This window comes from Tenrec ecaudatus, chromosome 14 (genome assembly GCF_050624435.1).
Source record: "Tenrec ecaudatus isolate mTenEca1 chromosome 14, mTenEca1.hap1, whole genome shotgun sequence".
NCBI classification, from domain to species: Eukaryota; Metazoa; Chordata; class Mammalia; order Afrosoricida; family Tenrecidae; genus Tenrec; species Tenrec ecaudatus.
Window position 1 is genome coordinate 41,201,581 of NC_134543.1, and position 24,605 is coordinate 41,226,185.

Below are 24,605 nucleotides of genomic sequence, written 5' to 3' on the forward strand. Positions count from 1 at the left end.
CAAATTAACAGTAATTTTTCACCCTCTTCGATGGTGTGGGCTCTTTGTTTTATGTTATAACCATTTTATAGCTTTCCCTTCATTAGCCGCTTTAATCATATTTCCCCCCACAAAATGGTGATTACGTCAACTTAGCCATGTTGTATCCAGCTGCGAAATCAGGCAGGTGGAGACCTGATTCAAATTTTGCAGTGACGTCTTTCTTTAACTCCATGGTGGTTCTCACAGTTTTTCTGATAATACTAACTTTCTTCCGAGTTATGGTTATGATGTTTTACACCAACAAATCACACACACACACACACAAAAGCACAGTGATGATTCTTTTTTTAATGATGAATGCACAAACGCACTAACACAAGCATTGTGTGTTGTCTAGCTGGAACGGCACTTAGATTGAAGCGTGACACCCCTTTACGTCGTCTGTGGCCAGAAGTGCACGGCTCACTCTCAGCCAGTACAGGTGTTTTCCAAGTCGAGTTTTCCGTTCAACTATGGAACAAAGTTAAGAGCACTGAGTGGATACTTTTCGAACTTTGCTGTCGTGGCACGTTCGAGCGTGGGGCAGTGCCGCACCTGAGAGATCACTCTGCTCCACTGGCAGTCCGTGGTACACGTGTTGTGCTTCACCAACACTATAATTCAGATGCTTCCATTCCTTGCTGGTCTCGTGAGTTAGTGTCCATCTGTCACATGCACACGAGGCAGTTGAAAATATCATGGCTTGGGTCAGTTTGGGTTAGATTATGTAAGAGAGCGTTAGATAAAACATACACTGAAAGATAAGGAAGGTCTAACGGTGAGGTGGAAACTTCCTGGACATCTGGTTTGGCTTTGTTTCTTTTTTTTTAACTCACTGGATGCTGTACAGGAAATTCATATTTCTTGTTTATCTTAGTGCTCTGGAAAGTTGTATCCTACCTGTACTTCTAAAATGATATCAACTATTTAACATGTAGTCCAATCCCTTCCCGGAAGTAGGAATTGGAAATGGGTCCTAGTTTGTTAACATTAAGACCAAATAGTACTTTCCTTATTGTAATTTGTAATATAAAGTAGAAATCATATGAAACATTTAAAAACTTAAATTTCAGTTAATACTTATGAGATCTGTTTGTAAAGTATTAATACTGCGGGACTGGGAAGTGTTTTCTTCTCATTGTGTGTGGGGTCACCAACTCCATGGCGCCTACTAACAACAGTTGGTAAAGTGATAGTTACGGCTTAAGAGTTTGGGCACGAAAACAGTAACTAAGGTGACGTCAATCAAAACAATAGATTAAAATTAGAGTTGAAAATGAACTTTCAAATAAAGTGTCTATGAAATGATTATAAATGTATCTTTATCTCAAACCATTTTATGAGGGCAGAATGCAGCCATCCAGTAGCTCAGTCATGAAGCGCATCTCTGTGAAATCCTGGCTGTTTCACTCCATGTACAGAGGCTTCAAAAAGTCCCCTATCTTTTCATTCTGTCTTTCCACAAACTTCACAGAGAAGTTGTTTTGTTGGCGTACGCTTTCCATAGCATACAGTTTCCTCATTCGATCGTATTAGGAAGAGTTGTACACATTGAAATCCCTCTGGAGCACAGGTCTGTTCTGAGACAAATGGAATCACCAGGAGGCCACATGGTGTCAACCGTGTGTTTGAAGTCTGTGTCAATCCATTTCAAAAACAATTTTATGCTCATTGACCTTGCATTCATGGCAGATCCTAGTTCTAAGCATAATTTTCCAAAGTAATGTTTATTGCTTTCCGCTTTAAAAAATTACCATCAATGTTAAAACCTCACTCCGCAAAAGTAGAAAAAAATAAAGACCAAAAGTCAGGCCACCCTGAAGCTCACTATTAAGGGCATCTGCACTATTTCACCGTTCGAGTTAGTTACGTTCTCCAGATTTCCTGTGTGTGTAAATGAAATTATATTTATGCACTTAAAGTATCAGATACTTCCTACTTCTTTGAAAGGGGGGGGGAAGAATTGTACAGTCATCACCACAAACGGTTTCAGACCATTGCCTTGTTAGCTACATATTTCCACCAAAATCTCCTGTGCCGTGTACCTTTGTAATCACTAATCCAGTTACTGTCTCCATAGAGCCACCTATTCTGGATTTCATATACAGAAAATCAGACAAAACACAAACAGGAAGCAAAGAAAAACATCAACCATCACTGAACAGAGAAAATCCTCAATCGAGAAGAAAGCAGACAATATTAAATACTGAGGCTTTAGAATGGGTCAAAGGACAGATCAAATGAGAAAGGGATTACATTTTGACCTCATGACATCGGCCCCAATTGGCTTTGCAGTGCTCTCCGTCGGATAGCAAGGCTTCATCCAGGTGGGGACCCTGCACACGGATTTGGGACTTCCGTTGTCACTCACAGCCTTCTGCAAACTGGGTGTTCACAATATGTATAATCCTTGAATCACACTGGTTGGTGTGCTTCTTCTACGTGGACATAGTTGACATCTCACTTAGATGACTGCTTGTTTTAATACACTATTCTTTCTGATAACTGGGCACTATCTGGTTTCTTCACAGTTTGCTATAGCACCCATAGCTTTAGTGATCTCTTCATAAGGGTGAGTACTGAGTAGGGCCTGTCATCAGAACCAATGGGACTAGAGTTAAGTTTGAGCCCTTAGTCTGTTCATATATCTATTCCTTTTAGAGGCATCATTTTCATTTCATAATAGAGAACATTATAAATCACCCCCCAGGGCATAAGGTAATTATATTAAGTTAGCCAGTAGTATAGAATATAAAACATTGTTGAAAAAAGGAAGCTATACAGGTATAGGCCAGCTCCAGACAGCAAAACATGAATTGTTGACTTATACAGATCAAATTCTTAAGTAACTGGACACCAGTTACATGACTGATGGGGCCTGGTGATAGAATGAAACCTTCAATAACACTCCTTTAAAAAGGCAAAACCATGCCTACGAATACATATCATAAGAAAGCAAGGAGAGCATTAAAATAGTAAATATATGGTTGTCTCGGGCCACCATTCACTGGTCATCCTCAAAGCAAGAGATACTAACCAAAGTCCCAAAGATCTTCTATTCCGTCACCTTGGGATAGCACTTATCTGCTGCTTTCACACTAGGCCTTTTCAGCCTTGAGTCTAGAGGCGAATATGTCAGTTCCTTAAATCTGCCACAGGTGAGTTTGAGCGAAAGCCCAGTTTACTTAGTGGGGTTTCCACATTAAATTCTTCAGGTGTGGCCTAGGAAGGCTGTTGTGCACCTTGAAAGACAGGGTTGAAAATCACAGTAGTCTATAATGCATGACCTGGGTCACCAAGGGCTGGAGAGAAATAGCACAGGGATGTTCCATAAGCTTTTGAATCCCCCCTTTGGATGTTACATTACACACGAGAGCAGGAAGTACCGGGCGGAATAATAACTGCAACTTTGTGGTTGAGCTTGCTTTCTTCTTGTATGCTTTTAGGGTAGTAAATATGGTACATCCCAGTGTGCACCTGTAAGAACTGTGTTCTTTAAATTTTATTTCTGTGCAACTTGAATTTTACATGCTGACAGAATCCTTTTCTAATACTTGTTTTAAAACAAACTTTGGAGATTCCTTTTCTAAATTTACTCGGCGGGCCTTTCAGAATTGTCGCTTATTATGGTGAGTTACACAGAGACTCTTTGAACTAAAGGTAGTGTAGCCAAGACCGAGGCCCTCGTTCTCATGAATGCAATCTCATAGTAGAGGGCCCAGATTTCTAGAGGCTGGCGGGTTATGTTTATTTACTTTTCTCAACAAAAATTCATTGAAAACCAACTATGCATCCACTGTTCTGGTGAACAAAACAAATTTAAATCCCTATGATGCTAACAGAGATAATGTGTAGATGTGCCCTGAGTCAAAGATCAGAGTTATGGAGAAACATAAAACAGAGGGAGTCAGGAGGGAGGAGTGTTGCAATTGTAAGTCTTGTGATTGGGGTTGACTTCACCGGCAAGGAGAAAATTTACAGAAGGGCCTAAAAGAGGCAAGAAAGTAAGACAGACAGGTCAGGTGAAATTCTAAGGAACTGTGCCTCAGGCAAGGAGAAGGCTGGATTGACTAGGTGGAGAGAGTAGATGGAGGTGAAGTCACAGGAGTCTAAGAAAGCAGATCTTGTCTGGTCTTGAGTCTGTAATCAGGATTTTAATTTTTACTCTGAATGAGACATGGAGTCACCAGAGGGTTATTTTATTCTCATATTCACAAACCTAATTTATGTGAAAAGCAAGGAAGGACAATACCATTGGGTGATTTTTGAAGGCAGAACTGATCCTGTTAATGGATTGGATAACTGATGGTATGGGAGAATGGGAAGGAAATCAGTTCATATTTGGCCATGTTACCTTTGAGATGCCTATTAGACCTTTCAAGGAACCCCGGTAATGCAGGGGGTTATGACCTGGACTGCTAACTAACCATAAGGTTGGTGGTTCAAACCCACCAGTTAACTCCAAGGGGGAACAATAAAGCTGTTTTCACCCTCAAAGGGTCAGTCTTAGAAAGCCTTAAAGAGAAGTTCTACTCAGTCCTATGAAGTCACTATAAGGCAGAATTTAGTTGATGGCAATGGGTTTGGTTTATTAAACTTATGACCCAGGTCATTGGCCAAAACTAGTCACACGGCCCGAGTCTAGCTTTAAATGAGCCTGCAAAATGTGTGAGCTTTGCTGTCTCTCCAGCACATCTTTCTATTTTCTTCATTAAAACCCACACAAACTGCAGGGAGGGAGGGGCAAAAATGAGGGGGGAAAAATGAGGAGCTGATGCCAGGGGCTGCAGAGGAGAGCAAATGTTTTGAGGATGATGAGGGCAATGAATGTACAAATGTGCTTTACACAATTGATGTATGTATGGATTGTGATAAGAGCTGTATGAGCCCCTAATAAAATGATTAAAAAATAAAAACCAAACAAACAATAAACAGGCTCATTGCCATGTCAACTCACAACAACCCTTTAGTTTAGTGGTTCTCCACCTTCCTGATGCCGCGACCCTTTCATACAGTTCCTTATGTTGTAGTGACCCCCAACCATCACATTGTTTTCATTATCACCAGGCTTCTTATTTTCTTCAAATACTTATATGAAGCCTTAAAAGAAGCAAAGACAGCACAAAGACACATAATCTGGATAAGGGAGGCCATTAGCACGAGACCAAAATGGCATCGGGGACTCACGGCTGGGGTGCTAGTTAAATAGGGTGTGGAATAAAGAGAATTGCCACAAGAGCATGATTGGTGGCAGAGCAATAATACAGCATGGTTACAAGTGGGACTACAGAAGCAGGAACAGGACCGTGATTGGGATACGTATATTGTTAAGTAGAAGGACTTACAAGATTGGTCCAGGAGCATCCAACCAAGGCAGGGCACCACTGATAGGGCATGACTCACTGTACTGTCCCCAGATCGGTATGGTAGCCACACGGAATCTCCCAGGCAAATCCTTGAGAGAGACTACCCCTCCCCGGGCCGGCTTGAGACCAGTGGAGGGTTGGTGGGGGGTCATCTCCTTTCCAAGGCAGTCTGCCTGAGGCCACAATTATCCACGTCCTTGGTTAATGATCAGAAAGAATTCTGTGGAGGCTTAATTGTTGTGGGGATCCTGAAAACGGATTTTGGACTGTCACTGCCATCCATCCATAGATTTTTGCCAACTGAGGTGCTCAGAATTAAGCTCTAATACACTTACTGCCTTGTTAATTTATATTTTCTAATTTTACTTTTAGCCCTTCTCCTCAGCCAGAATGTAAGGTTATTTCACTAATATACTGGAACTACTTACTTTTTTGCACACAAGTCTTTGGTCTTGGCGTTTCTGCTATTTGAGTGCCTTCATGTTTTTCATGCTTTGCTTCTTACTTTCTCTGCATGAAGCTATTAATCTTTCAAGACAACTTGCATACAACTTACTCTGAGAGGTTGTGTTAACATCTCGAGCTAAGTTAAGTGGGTCCGTGCTATGGTGCCTCTGATTCTAAATATACTCCTCTTGTAGCACTGACTTCATTTATGAGTACTTGTCTGTCTGCCCCAATAAATCAAGCTCTTCGTGTGTTAGAAAACTGGCTGTAGAAATAGGTACAATCTATAAGCTCTGAGGATCTGAACAAGGCAAGTGAAAGTTGGGATGTAGAATAGAGATGTGACACATTTAGGAAGTAAAATCAGCAAGGCTTGATTATGCTATGTTGTAGGAGGGACGAGGAAGGCATCGAGGATAATGAGTATTGCTTTTTAAAAATCATTTTATTAGAGGCTTATACAACTCTTATCACAATCCATACATACATCAATTGTGTAAAGCACATTTGTACATTCATTGCCCTCATCATTCTCAAAACATTTGCTCTCCACCTAAGCCCCTGGCATCCGCTCCTCATTTCCCCCTCCCTCCCCATTCCCCCTCCCTAATGAACCCTTGGTAATTTATAAATTATTGTTTTGTCATATCATGCACTGTCCGACATCTCCCTTCACCCACTTTTCTGTTGTCTGTCCCCCAGGGAGGAGGTTATATATAGATCCCTGTAATCAGTTCCCCCTTTCTATCCCATCCTGCCTCCACCCTCTCGGTATCCCCACTCTCACCACTGGTCCTGAAGGTATCATCCACCCTGGATTCCCTGTGTTTCCAGTTCCTATCTGTACCACTGTACATCCTCTGGTCTAGCCAGATTTGTAAGGTAGAATTGTGATCAAGATAGTGGGGGGAGGGGGGAGAGGTAGCATTTAGGAACTAGAGGAAAGTTGTATGTTTCATCATTGCTACATCGCACCCTGACTGACTCATCTCCTCCTGGAGACCCTTCTGTAAGGGGATGTCCAGTACCTACAAATGGGCTTTGGGTCTCCACTCCACACTCCCCACGTCATTCACTGACATGATTTTTTGTTCTGCTGATACCTGATCCCTTTGACACCTCATGATCACACCAGCTGGTGTGCTGCTTCCATGTGGGCTTTGTTGCTTCTGAGCTAAATGGCCACTTGTTTATCTTCAAGCCTTTAAGATCCCAGACACTATATCTTTTGATCTCAGGGCACCATCAGCTTTCTTCACCACATTTGCTTATTCACCCATTTTGTCTTCAGCGATTATGTCGGGAAGGTGAGCATCATAGAATGCCAATTTAATAGAAGAAAGTATTCTTGCATTGAGGGAGTACTTGAGTGGAGGCCCAATGTCCATCTGCTACCTTAATACTAAACCTATAAATATATGCATATAGATCTATTTCCCCATCCTCATATATAATTATATTTACATATGTAAATGCTTTATTTAGACCTCTATATAGCCCTTTGCCTTCTAGCTCTTTCCTCTATTTTTTTTTTTTACTTTCTTCTTGTCCCACTATCATGCTCAGTCTTCATGTGGGTTTCAGTAATTCCTCTTGGTTACTTACCTTTGATCGTGCCGATAGTTAGTATCATTTAGATGTGAACACATATGGGGACTGTGAGAGGAGGAACTAGTTTGGGTGTAGGATGACGAGTTCAGTTCGAAGTTTAACTTCATAAGAACATCGGGGTCCAGACACTTGACTTAATCTCAGGGAAATGAATAGGTTCATAACATTAGGCTAAAAAACAAAATTTGCAATAAAGTCAATTCCAACTCATCGCGATCGGCCCTGCATTTCTGACACTGTACATCTTTGTGCGTGCGGCAGCCTTGGCTTTTTCCAGGGAGTGGTTGGAGGGTTCAAAGCGCAGCCTTGCTTGCTATTAGCCGTGCAATGCCTAGCCCACAGCGCCCTCAGGACTCTTCATCCTACCAGGTGGGAGTTTGTTTGCTTTTAAGTGAGCCTGCCAGTCACTACAAAGGACAGAATACCTTGTTTATACCAGTGTTTAAGGAACAAGAAGATAATGCACAGCAAAAACAATCGCTCAAGACTATCACACAAGTGTGATGCTGTAAACATCAAAGGTATTTTGAATTTCAGGAAGAAACTAGCTGGTCATGTTAAATAGAATAGAGAAGTCCAATCCAGATAACTAACTGTATACTCAATCCTTACCACTCTTCTCAAAACCTTATCTTTCCCTTCAACTGCTTCAATCACCTTGTCTCCAATTTCATTGAGAAATCTGAAGTCATTAGGTATAAGCTCCCTCAATGTGTCTCCCACCTCTCCTTTATAAACTTTCCAACATGCCCATCCATCCTATACTATTTCACTCTAATCTCAGGCAATTCTTGCTAGTGTGATTGACAGTATTCTGTATTTTGTCCCCCACCCCGCTTTGTATGACTTTCTGTTCTCAGTACATTAAAATTGTTCCCAATCAGATTAGCATTTAAAAATTATAGTGAAAGGGCAGATGTGGAAACAAAATTATTAGGCGCTAAATATTGAATACAAGTTGAAGGGTCAATAGCCATTACAGGTCACAGTTACTGAGAGAGGAAGATGATGTCATATCCAGTCTTCCTCCTCAGATAAGCAAGGTGACTTATAAAAACCAGATTCAGTCACTAGTTCAGAGTTTTATAATATGAATGTGTCTCATCCCTATCTGCCTTCTCTGTAGTGTGCCAGTGATTAAAACTGAACTGTAAAAAGCAAAATCGAGCCAATTCCCACAATGAAGAGGGCAGAAACATGAGCTTGCTTTGCTTTCTCTTTTGGTCATTTATGGAAAAAGTAGTTTTTGAATATGTGCTACAGACTTGGCACTGGGAATACCATGGGGAGGAGAAACTGATAGACCTTGCTCTCCTGAAACTTACTAGTGATTTGTTTTTATTTGCTTGTTTATACCTAACGAATTTCACTTTTTCTCTCCTTTAGTATCCGCTTACCTATGGGCTGATCCTTGTTCCGTGCTGGTGTTCTGTAGTTTCCCTAAGTAGGATTTACATGGGAATGCACTCCATTCTGGTAAGGAAAATGCGCTTACTGTACTGTTGCTTGCTTTGTTTTTCCTGATGTTGACGGATAATTTCATTATTTTTAACTATTTGCAAATTTACATGTAGCCCAACTAGGAAAATGCAGTTATTGTAAATCTTTTACCTTGTTTAGCAAAGCTATAAGCATGATGTTTAATGTAGTAATCACATACTTCTCAGAAATAGTTTTCGGCTGTCCCCACAACCAAGTAGTCTCTTTAGGATAGCATTCCTCCCTCCAAGCCCAGTTTCATATTTATTTAGTTTCATTTTCCTTTGCGGTTGGTTACCCAAGCTCCCCATAATACCTTTCCTGCCATCAAGTCAAATCCAACAAAATGAGTTCACAGGAACAGGGAGAGCTATGGACAGGCGAGAAGGCCCAGTGACTAGAAATGGAATCCAGTTAGCTCTCCTCTCGCTGTTCGCGTTTCCATATTGAACTCCAGTTTTCCAACAGTATTTTAGGATTTCCATCGGGTATTTCATTTTGAGAATGCTATTCGGTTTCAATAGAGCCCTCGTGACATAGTGGTTACCCATTGGGCGCTGACCACAAGGTCAGCAGCTTGAAACCAACAGGCATCGCGTGAGAGAAAGACAAGACTTTCTATTCCTGTAAGGAGTTACAGTCTTGGAAACCCATCGGGCAGTTTGAACCCGTCCTGCAAGGTCACTGTGGGTTGGAATCAACTCCACACCAGCAAGAGGCAGTGGCTTGGTCTCGAAAGCAGCTCCGCAGGAATCTTGCAGTAGTTGTGGTCGCATCTCCTTCGGTGTCCCGTAGGCATTCCCTCTGTTCCCACCTGCACATCCCGTAACCAGATTACTGTAGAAGCTTCCCAGTCATAGCCCTACTTCCATCTTAATGCCTGGCATTCGGTGTTCAATCTCCTGTTGAAGTGAACTACCCAAAATACCAGCGTGCTGCCATGTTAGCGGATTTGTGCTTCCTCAAATGCAAAGGGTGTTTTTCACCTGATGCCCCCTGGAGGAGTGCTGTGCCATCCCCTTGGAATGCCCTTTTCTCTTTGTCTACCCCCACACCCCATCATGTTATCAAAGCCCCTTCACCGTCTCGCTCCTCCTTACTGAAGATTGCAACGTGACCCTTCTCTCCATGCAGCTTGAGCATCATTCTGTCACAGTACTTATCCGAGTGGCGACTGCTTTCTTCTTTCTCTGTCACCCCCACTAGACTACAAGCTCCTTGAGAGCGTGATTGTGTGCTCTCTCTATCCCCAGCCTATCTTCTAAGCGACTTTATGAATATGCTATGTATTACCTTAGAAAATAAAGGATGAGAAAGTTGAACTACTCCGAATGTTAACATTTTTGATGGATATCAGAATGTCGTTTTTGTCCTTAATATTGTTATTTATACTTTTTTCTACCTATAAAAATATGTCATTCAACATGTTTTACAGTTGTACAAATAGTCTTGGTTTCTATTTCTTAATTTCTCACCTTTAGAAGTTCCTTTACTAGGAAATTTCTAGAATTCCCAAATACCATTTTAGTAAACAAATAATTTGTGTTTGACTTTATATAATTATTGATATTCAGTACAAATGACTAATATACATATAGTTCTTTCTCAGTAATCATTATTCTTTTTTCATTATTCTTTTTGTAATCAGACTAAGTATGAAATTTTATATTAAATCTGTTATGTACCAGAAAAGAATGCCGCCCATTCTGTGTGATTTGTTAAAATTGTTCCTGTCCACCCCAAGAGTTAGCACTATATGTCCTTAAATACTGCAAAAAATAAAAAAAATTTAAAATCTATGCATCTTTGAGTGATAAAAAGAGATTTCCTAGTACTTCTAGGAGGAAAATATAGATGGTATTATCCTTACATTCATTATCATAATATAAAGAAACTGATTAAACATAATATGTAATCTCAAAGATAGTATTCTTTTTTTAAAAAATTAAATGTTCATGGATTGGTGAAATATCCAGGCTGAGTTCACTTTTAAAAAATCATTTTATTGGGGCTCTTACAGCTCCTGTAATAATCCATACGTCAGTTGTCTCAAGCACATTTGTGCCTATGTTGCTGTCATCATTTTCATAACATTTTCTTTCTACTTGAGCCCTTGGTATGAGCTCCTCCTTTTCCCCTCTCTCCCCCACCCTCCACATTTAATTTTTTTATATATGCAATAACATCTCTTCTTGAACTAGCTGAAGTAAAAAAAATTGACATATTATTTTTCAAACCATGAGTCTGATAACCCCACTTCTTTAAATGTTTAAAAAGCATCTTATCCCATAGGATATCTTACCAGTGTTATTCAGGCTAACTACCGAACTGTATTCTATGTAGTATTACAAGTTTGCATTTTTCTTTAAGAAGTAAAATCAGCATCAGTTTGTAAGAATTGAAAGTTACAATTTTGTGCTATAACCACAACATAACAGGTGATCTACACTGATGTCTTCATTGCCATGAAAAAGGGAGCTCTGATAATCTGATCTAAAGTCACAGACACTTCATTCATTATTTGCCATATGCTTTGCTCTTCTTGTTACACTATAGAAGCAGCAGGCTAGCTGATTTGTAACTTCCATCTACTTTTCTACTAAGACTTCTTCCAAGAACTCACTAAAACATTTTAAAAATATTGAAGAGATCTGAACAAATGGATAACTACCATTTTATCTGCACAAATAAATAAATATTATAGTTAATTTTGACTTAAATTTACTTAAGTACAATTCCAATCAAAATCAAAACAAGTGTTTTTGAGGGAACTGGCAAGCTAATTATAAAATTTTCTTAAAGAAATGTAGCCCAATACTTGCTAGCAGTTCAATAGGTCCTGGCTTGCTATAAAGCAATCGTAATTATTGTGATATTAAAACAGGTTAAACAAATTAACCAATTAACAGAATAAAGTTTAGAAGTAAACCCATGCATATATGGAAACTTGATACACAATAGAGATACACCCATGTGGGGTTGGGGTAATTTAAATTGTATTTGTATTTCACACTGAAGCTAAAAATAAAATTTGAGTACATTCAAGTCTTCAGTGTCAAAGGCAAACCTGGAAACAATTTTGAATATCTTCTTACGATGTTGGGCTGGGAAAGGATTTCTTGCCCTTCTTAAATAAGAAATAATGATAAATATGACTACATTAACATTTAAACCTCATTGCCAAAAGATAGTGTAAAAAAATAAAAATACAAGCCACAACCCTGAATACTCATAATACATATGATTGAAAAAGAATTCGTATATATAATATCCAGGGAAATCATGTCAACCATTAAGAAAAAGAAAATCCAAAAGAACAATTGCACTACATACACGAATGTACACTGCATAGAAAAAGAATAGCCCAAGGTGGCTGCCAACTAGGAAAGCACTTAAGCTTAGCCATAACTAATTACACCAAAACCTGCCAACAACCTAATGACCACAGTAAAAATATTGACCGACTGTAAAAGTTGAGTTGACCTCCAACTACATATACTCACAGGAATTTATACTATAAACTTAATATTAAGTGGGAAAAATCATATCAAAGGGATCACCTATTAGGTAACTTAGCATAGGGACTGGGGCATCCATTACACAAGCTCAGAGGTTTGAGCTTCCAGCCAGGAAGGGGTGGTGCACCTAGATGGGCATTACACCTGGATTGGCCCATCTAAGGCAGGTGATTTCAGTTCAACCAATGGGGTTGACCAGGGTCATCAATCACTCCTCTCAGAGGAGGAACTGAAAAGGCCAGAGCTTTTGCTCTGGCGCTCTCTTTCCCAGCAGCTGCTACACAAGGTAGCACAGCCAGGCTGCAGTCACGCAACTGTGCCGCAGACTCTGTTTGGCTTGTGTTCCATTTACTATAGAACCTGAAACTGATTTTATCCTGTAAACTCACTTGGATCACAAACCAGGCTTCAGCGTGAATTCTTTCTCATGTGGAGCCAAGGACTGAGATATATCTCTCCCCCACAAGAGATGATATAACACACCTACTACATGATAACTTTTTATAATGCTCATAGTTATATAATATGTTTATAAGTAGAAACAAGATGATTTGTAAACAACATATATTTTACTCTATCATATATAACATGTTATTATGTTAAACATTATTACAGTTTTTTTGAACAATGCTTTCATGGATATTAATTTTGTAATTTTACATCACATATTGTGGGGAGAGGTCAGACACTTACAGACATCCTCCCCGAGGGTAGTTAGTCACCAGACTATATGGCAGGCCTCACTCCCTGCTACTGGGGACAATAGATTATTCCTCCTTGAGGCCTGAGACCAAGCGTTCACACCCTACCAATAATGATCTCTATCAGATGAGTCAGGGAACAGGCCAAACTGACGCTGTGACATCCAAAGTTAAGGTATCTGCCCATCTTATCACATGTATACCCCCAATTCCTCCTGTTACTGTTGCATGTATGTCCCTAGACCACCCCCTCTCATTACTGTATTACCTATGGCACAACCCCTCCCTGTGATGTATGTCCTCACCTGAAATTAGGGGGCTTGCATGTCTCCGGAGAATATAAGAAGCCTGGGCTAGCATTAAAGAGACACTCTCTCCCTCCACGTGGACCATCGAGTGGGGCAAAGGTGAGCATGCTACCATGAATCGTGACTGACTCCATTTATTTCAATACTTCACATCTATCTCTCATGCTCTCTATAACTTTACTATGATCTTTACCTATTATTGCTGTATAATTTCACCTACCGGACCTGTAATGATATGTTAGGGGTTGGCTTCCCCTGACAATATATATCTTATACATTTATTATAAAATATAATAAAAAATGTTAAGACAAATGATTAGGCCACTAGCATTGAATGCTCATGAGAGATGACCATTGTTTTGCGCCAAAGAAGATTGCTTTCCATGAGAAGCCTAGTGAACTTACAGAAAAATAACAAGTGAAAAAGTGGAGCCAATAAATATAAACAACACTTTCTATAAAATTTACAGTGATAGAGAGTAGATCCCAGAGTTTTGTGGTATGGTTGAAAATCTGGAACATTTTTGGTTGCTTTTGAGGAAATTACATGAAGGCTTTGAACAATGTGTCTGGCATCATCCCAGAAAGAACTTCACTGGAGGAAGGAGAATCCAACTCATAATCAGCCCCAGGATGATTTTTATGAGGCAGAGGCTGTCAAGCATGCCTCCACCCTTCATACTTCTTTATCCTCTTCTGACACAACCTTCCCTCCCACAGCTTCCACTGCTGGGTTTGATAATTAATTGAATGGCCATACAGAACTCTCAAACAATACTCATGATTAGGCGCCTTATTAGAGAAGTTAAGGATCAGGATCAGAAGACATTAAGGATCCAGCCCTCTACACAGCAGTTCCTCTTCTCACCCATGCCAGAAGGCTTACCTCTTTCTGATCCTTCTCTGGTTTCAGCCTTTCAACCACGCAGCCCCCCCCCCCCCCCCCGGGCTTCTGCCCTGCTCCAGCAAGTCAATAAAAGCTACTATAAAAGTTATAAAAGTACTGCTAGATGCCCAAAGAGCACCGAATTCTGCGAGCCAGCCTCCTACCCTAAGGCACTCAGCTTGACTTATTCTCTGGGCTGTTAGGTAAACCAGCTTCTAACACTCATAGAGGTCCATGGGCGCAATTGTACGGCAGTAATATATAAGGATCATAGTAAAGTCATAGGAGATAGGAGAGAAGGTAAAATGTAGGGGTCAGACACATTTTATGGTAGCATGCTCACCTTTGGGTACGGCCATGATCTCAGCAGCCAAGTCCATGCAGAGACAGGGAGGAGGAGAGGAGGTGGGAATATATTTCTAACCAAGGCTTATATATACTTAGGGGCATGCAGACTCCCCTGATTACAGGTAACCGCATGTCACAGGAAGGGGTTGTACATGCAATAGGAAGGGGAGAGGCTAGCGGTACGCATGTGACAAGATGGGTGGATCCTAGATTCAAGATTGCAGCCTAACCTTGGCCATCCTTGAGCTGGCTTGACTTACTCTGAGCTCACCTGCAGGAAAGCAATCCACTGTCCTAATCAGCAGGGAGTGAGCCCCAACCTGGGGTGGACAGACAATAGAGTCTGATTGCGCTCTGTGGCTGAATGCCCTCGGGGAGAGCACCTCTAAGCAGCTGACTGTGTGATGAGCTAGCAGGCAGGTGACAACCTGGGGAAAAACCTTTCTGTATCCCACAATTCCCCCTTTTGTTTTCCGTATTACATTCAAAAGAGCTATAAGGGCAACATGGTTATTTTCTATACTTTGAAAGCTGTCAAGGCACAGTTAATGACAGTATTATTGTAGCCAAGCCAAAATTTCAAGCTTATGGAAAACAGTTTTAATCCATGCTCCGGGGATAAAGCCCCCCTGTGCCCATCTACTATTAAGGGAAGGTATGAGAGGGGTTGGATGCCCCTGCAGGAGGAGATAACAAGAATGTGCCTGCTTCTATAGGGAAACAGAACCAAGCATGTGCTCACTTTAAGCAACATAGCTGTTAGGGGAGAATCTGTGGAAATGATATTTAGCGCAGGGTAATGTACTTGGACTTTAACTTACCAAAGCGGTGGCTTTCCTACCGTGGAACACTAGCTTTCCAGGTTCCCTCGGTTATGTTAGGGATACAGTCCTAGGCCTATTTCCCTCAGTGTTTGTTTCCCACACCACTGTGCCTCATGGTCTGTGCATGGCTCTGTGCTCTCTCTCATTGTCTAAGTGCTGTGGCCTCTGCTGCCTCCACCATTGAGGCCATGGGTTTCACACTTACTTCACTGGTGGATCCTCTTTCTTGATGGCCAAGGGATTCCGATGTTCCTTCTTCGTAGAAGACTTACTATTGTACCCAGTGGAATGCCAAAAATTGACGCATCCCAAGTTAGAGTGGGAGTTACTTAGTGACCGAGTGGGAGTTACTTAGTGACCGCGTGGGAGTTACAAAGACTAAGGTTGGAAAAGCCATACTATGTAGAGAGGTTGAAGGGGTTGTAGCAAGCAATGTATGTGGGAGTGGGGAGGGGGGGCACTAGAACTAACTGTGGTTATACAACTCATTTTAAAAGTGATTTAACCATGAAAAAAAAAGAAAATGTTCAAAAATTAATTGGGATAATGATTGTATAATTCTTTGTGTGACTGACCTATTGAATTGTATGACATATGGATTACCGTATATACTCGAGTATAAGCTGACCCAAATATCAGCTGAGGCACCTAATTTACCACAAAACTGCATTCAAAATGTGCTGGAAAAACTTGTATATATGGCATGTGCCAATAAAACTGTAAAAGAAAGAAAAGAAAAACCATACCATATAATTCCACTTCACCACAGTTATTAGGAATGTTTCAGAAGGGAACGCTTTGTTTAATAATACCATGATTTCTTCCTGTACTCCACCTTTTCTCCTCAGCTACCATCATCTCAGTAAATTACCCTGTCATCTACCCAATTGTTTATATAGGGATCTGTGATCTTTCTCTTACAATTCATTACATTACAAACTCACTGCCATCCAGTTAGTTCTAACTCATAATGACCCCGTAGGACCAAGTAGAACTGCCCTATGGGTTTCCGAGACTGTAACTCTGTATGGGCGCAGAAAGCCTCATCTTGCTCCCAAGGGGCATCTGGTGGTTTTGAACTGCTGACCTTGTTAGCAGCCAAACGAGCAACCTGCTACACCACCAGGACTCCTTTTACTATATTACCCAGTTAAAATTGTCAGCCTAAATGTGGCCCTCAGTTATTTATATTTATGACATCATATTTAATATAATATGCTAAATCTTAAACAGTCTTACTAATTCCATCTATGTACTACTTTCCAACTACATGTGCACCATGCATGTAGACTCTGGACATGGATACCACAGTAGCCTCTACTAGTGTTGACAGTGGTCCCGTCTTCTACTTTGTGCTCCTCTAACCCATTCTTGAGACATACCAGATAGACTGCCCTTCACAAATACCCATCATCAGATCATGTTACTGCCCTACTTTGAAGTATTTCAGTGATTGCCTATAAATTGTGTTTGTTTTTGCCCATAAATTTTTTTAACCAGGCTCCTTAGCTAGTCTACAAAGGCGTTCTGCAATTTGACCTCTGCCTGCACCTTTGACCTCATATCACGTCAGCCTAATCTGCAGTCACTTTTCCAGCCATTCTAGACTTCTCTCCGATCATTGAGCTCAACAAGTTCTTTTCTGCTTGGAGGCCTTAGCACTCACCCTTCATTCCTCCTGGAACACTTCCCACTACTGTATTGAGACAGGGCTGGCTCCTTTTGGGAATCAGTTCTCTGTTCATGTGTCACTTCCTTAGTCAGGTTTCCCTGATCATTCTCAGAAAACCAAATACACTGCCATCAAGTCAATATTGACCCACCGTAACCCTATAGGACAGGGTGGAGCTGCCCCTGTGGGTTTCCAAGACTGTAACTCTTTATGGGAGTAGAAACTCCGTCTTCTTTCCCATCTGATAGCGCTAATAGAGTCTCACTCAATTCTAGCTCATTGTCTTCATAACATGCATAACCACATGAAATTTTAATACAATATGTTTACCTACCTTCCTATATGGTTATTGTTAGTCACCCCTCACAAAAACTGTGAAGCTCTACTAGGCGTTCCGTCTTGTCAGCTTTGTTGAGCAGAATAGCCGCAGCCCTCAGGGAGTGCCAAGAATATGAGGTTCTCGCTAAGCAGCTGACAAAAATGAATGAATGAGAACAGGACATTACCCAAGTATTTATTCAGACTTTAAATACTCTTTGATAAGTGATGGAGAATTATGGAAACATTAACATTTTTGAAATTATAACTAGAATAGTTTTTAGTATCATATAATCTATTAGGAAAGTTTTTTTTAATTTACAACATCATTAAAATTTAGATCCAATCCACAATTCCAATGTGAACACGGTAGTATGATTTTATTTTTATTTTCAAATGTTATCATTCTAAATAACCTTATTTTCTCTTTTCTCAGGATATTATTGCCGGATTCCTGTATTCCATTTTAATCTTAATGATCTTCTATCCGTTTGTGGACTTGATTGACAACTTCAACCAAACTCACAAATATGCTCCATTTGTCATCATCAGCCTTTACTTAGTCTTGGGGATTTTTTCTTTCACCCTTGATACCTGGAGTACATCCCGAGGAGACACAGCTGAGATTCTAGGGAGCGGTGCTGGCATTGCGTGTGGATCTCATGTTGTTTATAACATGGGGCTAGTATTAGAGCCCTCTTTGGATACATTGCCTTTAATTATACCTCCCGTTACTGTCACTCTGTGTGCCAAAGCCATTTTACGGATCCTCCTAGGCATGGCCCTTGTACTAGTAGTGAGAAATGTAATGAAAAAGATCACTATTCCATTAGCCTGTAAAATTTCCAATATTCCATGTGATGATATTCGAAAAGCAAGACAGCACATGGAAGTAGAACTTCCTTATCGGTATTTAACCTATGGAACCGTTGGCTTCTCTATCACATGTTTGATTCCTTACCTGTTTTCATGGATTTCTCTTAATTGAGAAACATTGTTTATGATGATATCAGTCATTGATACCTGCAAATATATGCTAGGGAAAAGCGAGATCAGTTAGGCTTTTTCAGGAATTTAACTTAAATAATTATTTAAGTAAATTCTTAAGAGTTATTGTGCATTTTATCATTGCACATCCAGTTATTGTTTTAGGTAAGCTGGGCTACTTCAATACTAATAAAAGTAAGTGTCCATTTAGAATGTTCATATCATGTTTGGGGAGTTTTACTACTGCTTTGGATTCAAGTTATATAGGACATATGAAGGTATAAAATATATATTATATATCTAATATATTTTATATATTAAAAATATATACCTAAGTTTTTAAAAAACTATGGGGTCTATTATAAAATCAATAATAATATGCAAACAGTGAGCCTGTGTGTTTGGACTTATGCAGGTATGTTATTACTAATAGCTATATTAAGCATTTATTTACTATGGGAGCCATTTCCTAATTGAATTACATAATTACTAAACCAGAATTCATATGCTACCATGTATTAATTTACTTTCTCTTATTACACTGCCATCACTACTCACATTACCCATGAGGTACATGGGAAGCATTTTTAATGGACCAAATTTCAAATAAGTTAATTTTTGGATCCCTTAGGATTTTTTTCAGTTCTGTATACTGTGTTGAATGTACTTTATTTGCAACAGTTGTGGACATCAATTTAATTCAGGTACTGAATTTTATTGCTTGCTAATTGTGCCTTTCTGTTGCTAAATTAAAAAATACCACGAATACTGTGATAAAAAATAAGATGCTAACTTAAACTTGATATAATCAGGCAAACACTTTTAAAATACATGTCAAGCTAACAGGGATAAAAGCAAACCTTCCTTAACTATTTAATCTCTAGTTAGTAAAAATGTGGAATGGGCTAAACTTTCTCATCAATTTATTGGAAACCTAAATGGATAAATATTTTCATTTTTGTAGATATTTTTCTGTGCATTGTAAGTTATAGGAATAACATATTTTTTGTACATTGTCTTGATTGTTTCTACTGTGGGTAGATCTTTCCAATTAGCAGAAATGTAATTGAAATTTATAGATGGAACAATGCACATGCTTCACATGGAAACAGGCCATTTTTCTAAATTATCTGGAAGGGATTGGATTTAGCAGTGTTGAATTTATACCCATTTATTAACTACTTCTGGGAAACTATAAACTCTAAAAGTGTCAATATTTTAGATCCTTTAGATTATTTTTTTTAACTTTTTATTTTCACAGTGGAAAATATACATATTGTATTAAACTATTGTTTATTCTGTCTGTGCCTTTATATTTTGAAGTGTGATTAAAATTAGGTTGACATTACGTTTATTTGTGGTAAGAAAAAAATTAACTTTCCATATAAATGAACGTCAGCAATGGAATTACTGATTTTAGTGCAATGCCTTTATGATTATCCAAAAGTATCACTTAGGATATTTCTGTTTTGGGTAGCATGACTATTTGAGTTCATATTTTTATAATTCTGATGAGGTATTTAGAAGCATGGTAATTTTTACCCAAATAGAATCAGATAGTTTTAAGTAAAACAACTAAGTTTGGGCCCTTTACCTATTAGTTAAGAGGAAACTGAGAAATTTAGTAATGTATCGGTACGTCAGAAAATGTGAAGACTGTCCCCACCCCAAATTTGTGTTTAATTAATTGAAATTAGAGACTGTTTTCTATAAGTTGGATCTGTGCTCTCCTATTAATTTTGTGTGGCTTAAAAAGTATTTGAAAATATCCCATTTATTTTTTTGGAAAAATATTCCATTTCTTGTGTTTTATTATTTTTCTCTCTTATGACAGTTTTATGCTAAATATATTTTAAAATAAAAGCCAAATTCGAGTGAATGCATTGTTTGGGTTCCAGTCAGTGTTTTGCCATCTATTGAACTGTCACTGGAGTGCGTATTAGCTGGTAAAGGTTCTGAAAATACCCCAGACATTTCATTCCACCAGATTTTTCCTCTGAAGCATTTTGTTCAGGATCAAACTACTGTTTTTAGCAATCAAGGAGACAATCAAGCTACATTATTTCAAAATGACTTTTGGCTCTACTTATAAACATTTCCAACATTGTGCTTTTTGTGAAATGTTTCATAATATTTCTAAAGAAAGCTTATGTGTAAAAAGTGGTTTTCATTATATCTTTGGTTAATAGTAATGTGTGGGACCAGTGGCCATCCCATTAATTCCAAATTTGGCCGAGCCCATGTGTCAGAACAGAACTGTGGTGTTTTGGGGGTGGGGGAAGGGGATAGATCACCAGACCTCTCGTCCAGGGGACCTCCTGTATACTCAGACCCCTAACCGTTCAGCTAAGAGCCAAATTGATTAACCTTTTATACCATCAAGCCAGCATTTTGCTATTCCATCAATGTCATCAATTAATCATAAGAGTACGAGCAGGTACTTTTTCAAGCAGAATAAAAACACACACGTTTGAAATTTCTAGATCTGAAGCCCCTTGTATTGTACAAGACAATGCTACTACAAGATTGACATTATTTTTATTTTCTCTTCTAGTTTTCTCTTTTCTATATTTCCTAAAATCCTCTTATTGATAATTAGATGAAAGATTACAAAGCAGACCACCAGTCTTACTTTCAAACGTCATACACTTTTTGTTTCAACTCATCCATTTCCATCTCCTCAATGTACATTACTTATCCTACTTCCTCCCTGTTTCCTATTGCCATTCCTCCTTTCCCAACCCTTCCCTAGCCCTCTAAACTTTGTTGGGTAAATGCTGCCCTTTTGATCTCAAACGGTTGATATTTTTTGCGCTTTATTATTCTAAGGCATGTGTATGTGTGCCTCCCTAGTGTTATTTCCCCCCTTATATTGTTTGGCTGAGAATGGAGGCAGGGAGGAGAGTTCAGTTGAGATCGGAATGACTGAGTAAAGGCCACCGTCTTGTAAAACAGTCTTGGGAATTCTTCCTGTCTCTATGGGTGAGTAAACCTGGTCTCTTTTGTGATTTTGGATTTTTGTTCACGTTTCTGGTCCACTCTATCCAGGGCCTGCTAATATAATTCCTTCCAGAGCTGTTGGTAGTGGTAGCCTGGCACCAGGTAGTTATTCTGGTCTTGGGGTTGTGGAGGCTACCGTCTGCCTGGTCCAATAGTCCACTAATCCCCATGTCTCCACATGTCTTTCATCACTCTTTTCCTGGTCTGGACCAATAGTTGTATCTTAGATGGTTACTCATAAGCTTTTAAGACCCAAGTCACTGCTTGCTAAGGTAGAATATAGAACATCTTTGCGAAATTGTTATGCCAATGAGCCATGGTATCCCCAGAGACTATAGTCCTGATCACCCAAGCCCAGGAACCCACTTCTTTTAATGTGTTTGGTTATCCCTAAGAAGTTGTCATAACTTTGTCCTGGTATGCGCTGTCAAATCCTTGGACATATTGAAGCAAAGGTAAATACACATAATACAAATGTCCTCTGCCAAACCGATGTATTTTCATGGGCCTGTTCCCACTTCTCCTCCCATACCCGTTCAGCCCCAGTGTCTACCCAAGTCATACGCTTGCAGATCCACCACTATTGTGGGATTGTATATTTGCAGTATTTGCTTCTATGGCTTTTAAGCCTTGCAAACCTCCCAGTGTCTCTTACTAGTTTTCTCTAAAAGTCAATGATTAAATCGAACTTTGAAGAAGGCATAAAAAATTAACTCACTAAAATGAACAGAATTTAAAGATACATTTTCACAAAGCATTTGATAAAGATGAATAAACACTAAAAGATTTGTATTTTATATATGATTACATTCACAATTTTATATGGCAAGATTAAAAATTTTTTATTGCAGAAACAACTTTATTCTTTTTAACAAAGACTATTCTGGATTTTAAAACTAAAATAATCTGGGCATCAAGAAGGACAAATTTTTTAATTCAATTTTTTTACGGGTGAGTATGTTTTTCTGAAGGTTTTTTTTAAAACTATGATTTTCTAGAGACTTCGTAATAAAGAGACAATGGTTTGAGAGTCATTGAACATATAATTATTGAACAGTTAGACACAGTCTTCCTGTGCCTTTTGAAATGTGCCTAAGTTAAAAAGAAAATACTTTCATACTTGAGTTTTAATCATGTACAATAAAGCATTTTGACATGCTAATTTTGAAGAATTTTAAAGAATGTTTTGGAATCTTCATTTTTTAACATTTTGCTGAGGTTATGTCAATTTTTTTTCAATAAATCATTTTATTGGGTGGGGCTCTTACAACTCTTGAAACAATCTATACATCGATTGTATCCAGCACATTTTCACATATGTTACTACCATCATTTTCAAAACATTTTCTTTCTACTTGAGCCCTTGGTATAAGTTACTCTTTTTTCCCTCCCCCACCTCACCCTTGTGAGCCCTTGAGAAACTATAAATTATTCTTTTCATATCTTATACCATCCGCTGTCTCCTTTCACCCACATTTCTATTGTACGTACCCTCTTGGTGGGGGGGCTTATATGTTGATTCTTGTAATCAGTTCCCTCTTTTCACCCCTTCTCTCCCCGCCTTTCCCCTATCCTCATATTGCTACTCCCATTGCTGTTCCTGGGGGGTTTATCTGTTCTGGATTCTATGTTTCAAGATCTCTTATCTGTACCAGTGTACATGCTCCAGTCTAACCAGGTTTGTAAGGTAGAACTGGGTGATAGTGGGGAGGAGAAGGCATTAAAGAACTAGAGGAATGTTATGTGTTTTGTCGGTGCTATACCGCACTCTGGCTGACTCATCTCTTCCTTGTGACCCTTCTGTGAGGGGATGTCTAATTGTCAACAGATGGCCTTTGAGTCTCTACTCTGACCCAACTCGTTAGCATCGGTATGATTATTTGGGGTTTCTGATGACCTGATCCTGTCCATACCTTGTGATCACATAGGCTGATGTGCTTCTTCCATTGGGCTATGTGGCTTCTGAGCTAGATGGCTGCTTGTTTATCTTCAAGCCTTTATGACCCCAGATGCTATGTCTTTTAATAGCCAGGCACCGTCAGATTTCTTCACATTTGTTTATTCATCCATTTTGTCTTCAGTGATCATCTTGTGAAGGTAAGCGTCACAGAATGCCAGATTATTAGAACAAAGTGTTCTTGCATTGAGGGAATTCTCTAATAGAAGCCCTAATATCCCATCCGTGAAATATATGTATATAAACCTATATCCCTATAGTTTTAAATATATTTACATGTGTGCCTGCCTATATTTATACCTCCAAAAATGTCTTTTGCCTCCTGACTCTTTATTACCTTTTGCTTTCCTCCTGTCCCACTATCATGCTCGACCTTCATTTGGGTTTCAGTAATTCCTCTCAGCTCTCTCTTCATCTTTAAGCCTACCAGACCCATATAAATCTTTAAGGATATCATGCCTTCTAATGATGCACATAAAAGGGGAAATTCAATAAAAAATAAAAGAAACCTTGAAAGAAAGTGTTTAAGGAGATTTTTTTTTGAAATCTCAAGTAGCTGGCTTTTGATTTTCTCATTAAAATGAATAATTCACTTTTAGATACTGATTAATGCCCCACCTGCTTCCTTTCAACATCTGATAGCAGCAAACTCAGAAGAATAAATGACCTTAGCTATTAACTATTACAGACTCCACTCAGAAAATCTTTTTTTTTAATTCATTTTATTAGGGGCTCATACAACTCTTTATCACAATCCATACAAACATCAATTGTGTAAAGCACATTTGTACATTCGTTACCCTCATCATTCTCAAAACATTTGCTCTCCACTTAAGCCCCTGGCATCCGCTCCTCATTTTCCCCCTCCCTTCCAACTCCACCCCCCTCCCTCATGAACCCTTGATAATTTATAAATTATTATTTTGTCATAGCTTGCTCTGTCCCACGTCTCCCTTCACTCATTATTCTGTTGTCTGTTCCCCAGGGAGGAGGTCACATGTAGATCCTTGAAATCGGTTCCCCCTTTCCAACCCACCCTCCCTCTACCCTCCCAGCATCACCACTCACACCACTGGTCCTGAGGGGATCATCCGCCCTGGATTCCCTGTGTTTCCAGTTCCCATCTGTACCAGTGTACATCCTCTAGTCTAGCCAGACTTGC

General features: G+C 39.4%; 1 protein-coding gene across 1 annotated transcript in view; it reads left to right on the top strand.

Annotated features, from left to right (window-relative positions):
- Positions 1-20,547, top strand: part of SGPP1 (sphingosine-1-phosphate phosphatase 1) — a 43,367-nt gene extending 22,820 nt beyond the window's left edge. The window contains exons 2-3 of the mRNA XM_075531306.1: positions 8,832-8,921; positions 17,936-20,547. Coding sequence (XP_075387421.1) covers positions 8,832-8,921; positions 17,936-18,487 — 642 coding nt within the window. The 3' untranslated portion in view covers positions 18,488-20,547. The remainder of the gene's footprint in view (positions 1-8,831; positions 8,922-17,935) is intronic.
- Positions 20,548-24,605: the final 4,058 nt, after the last annotated feature.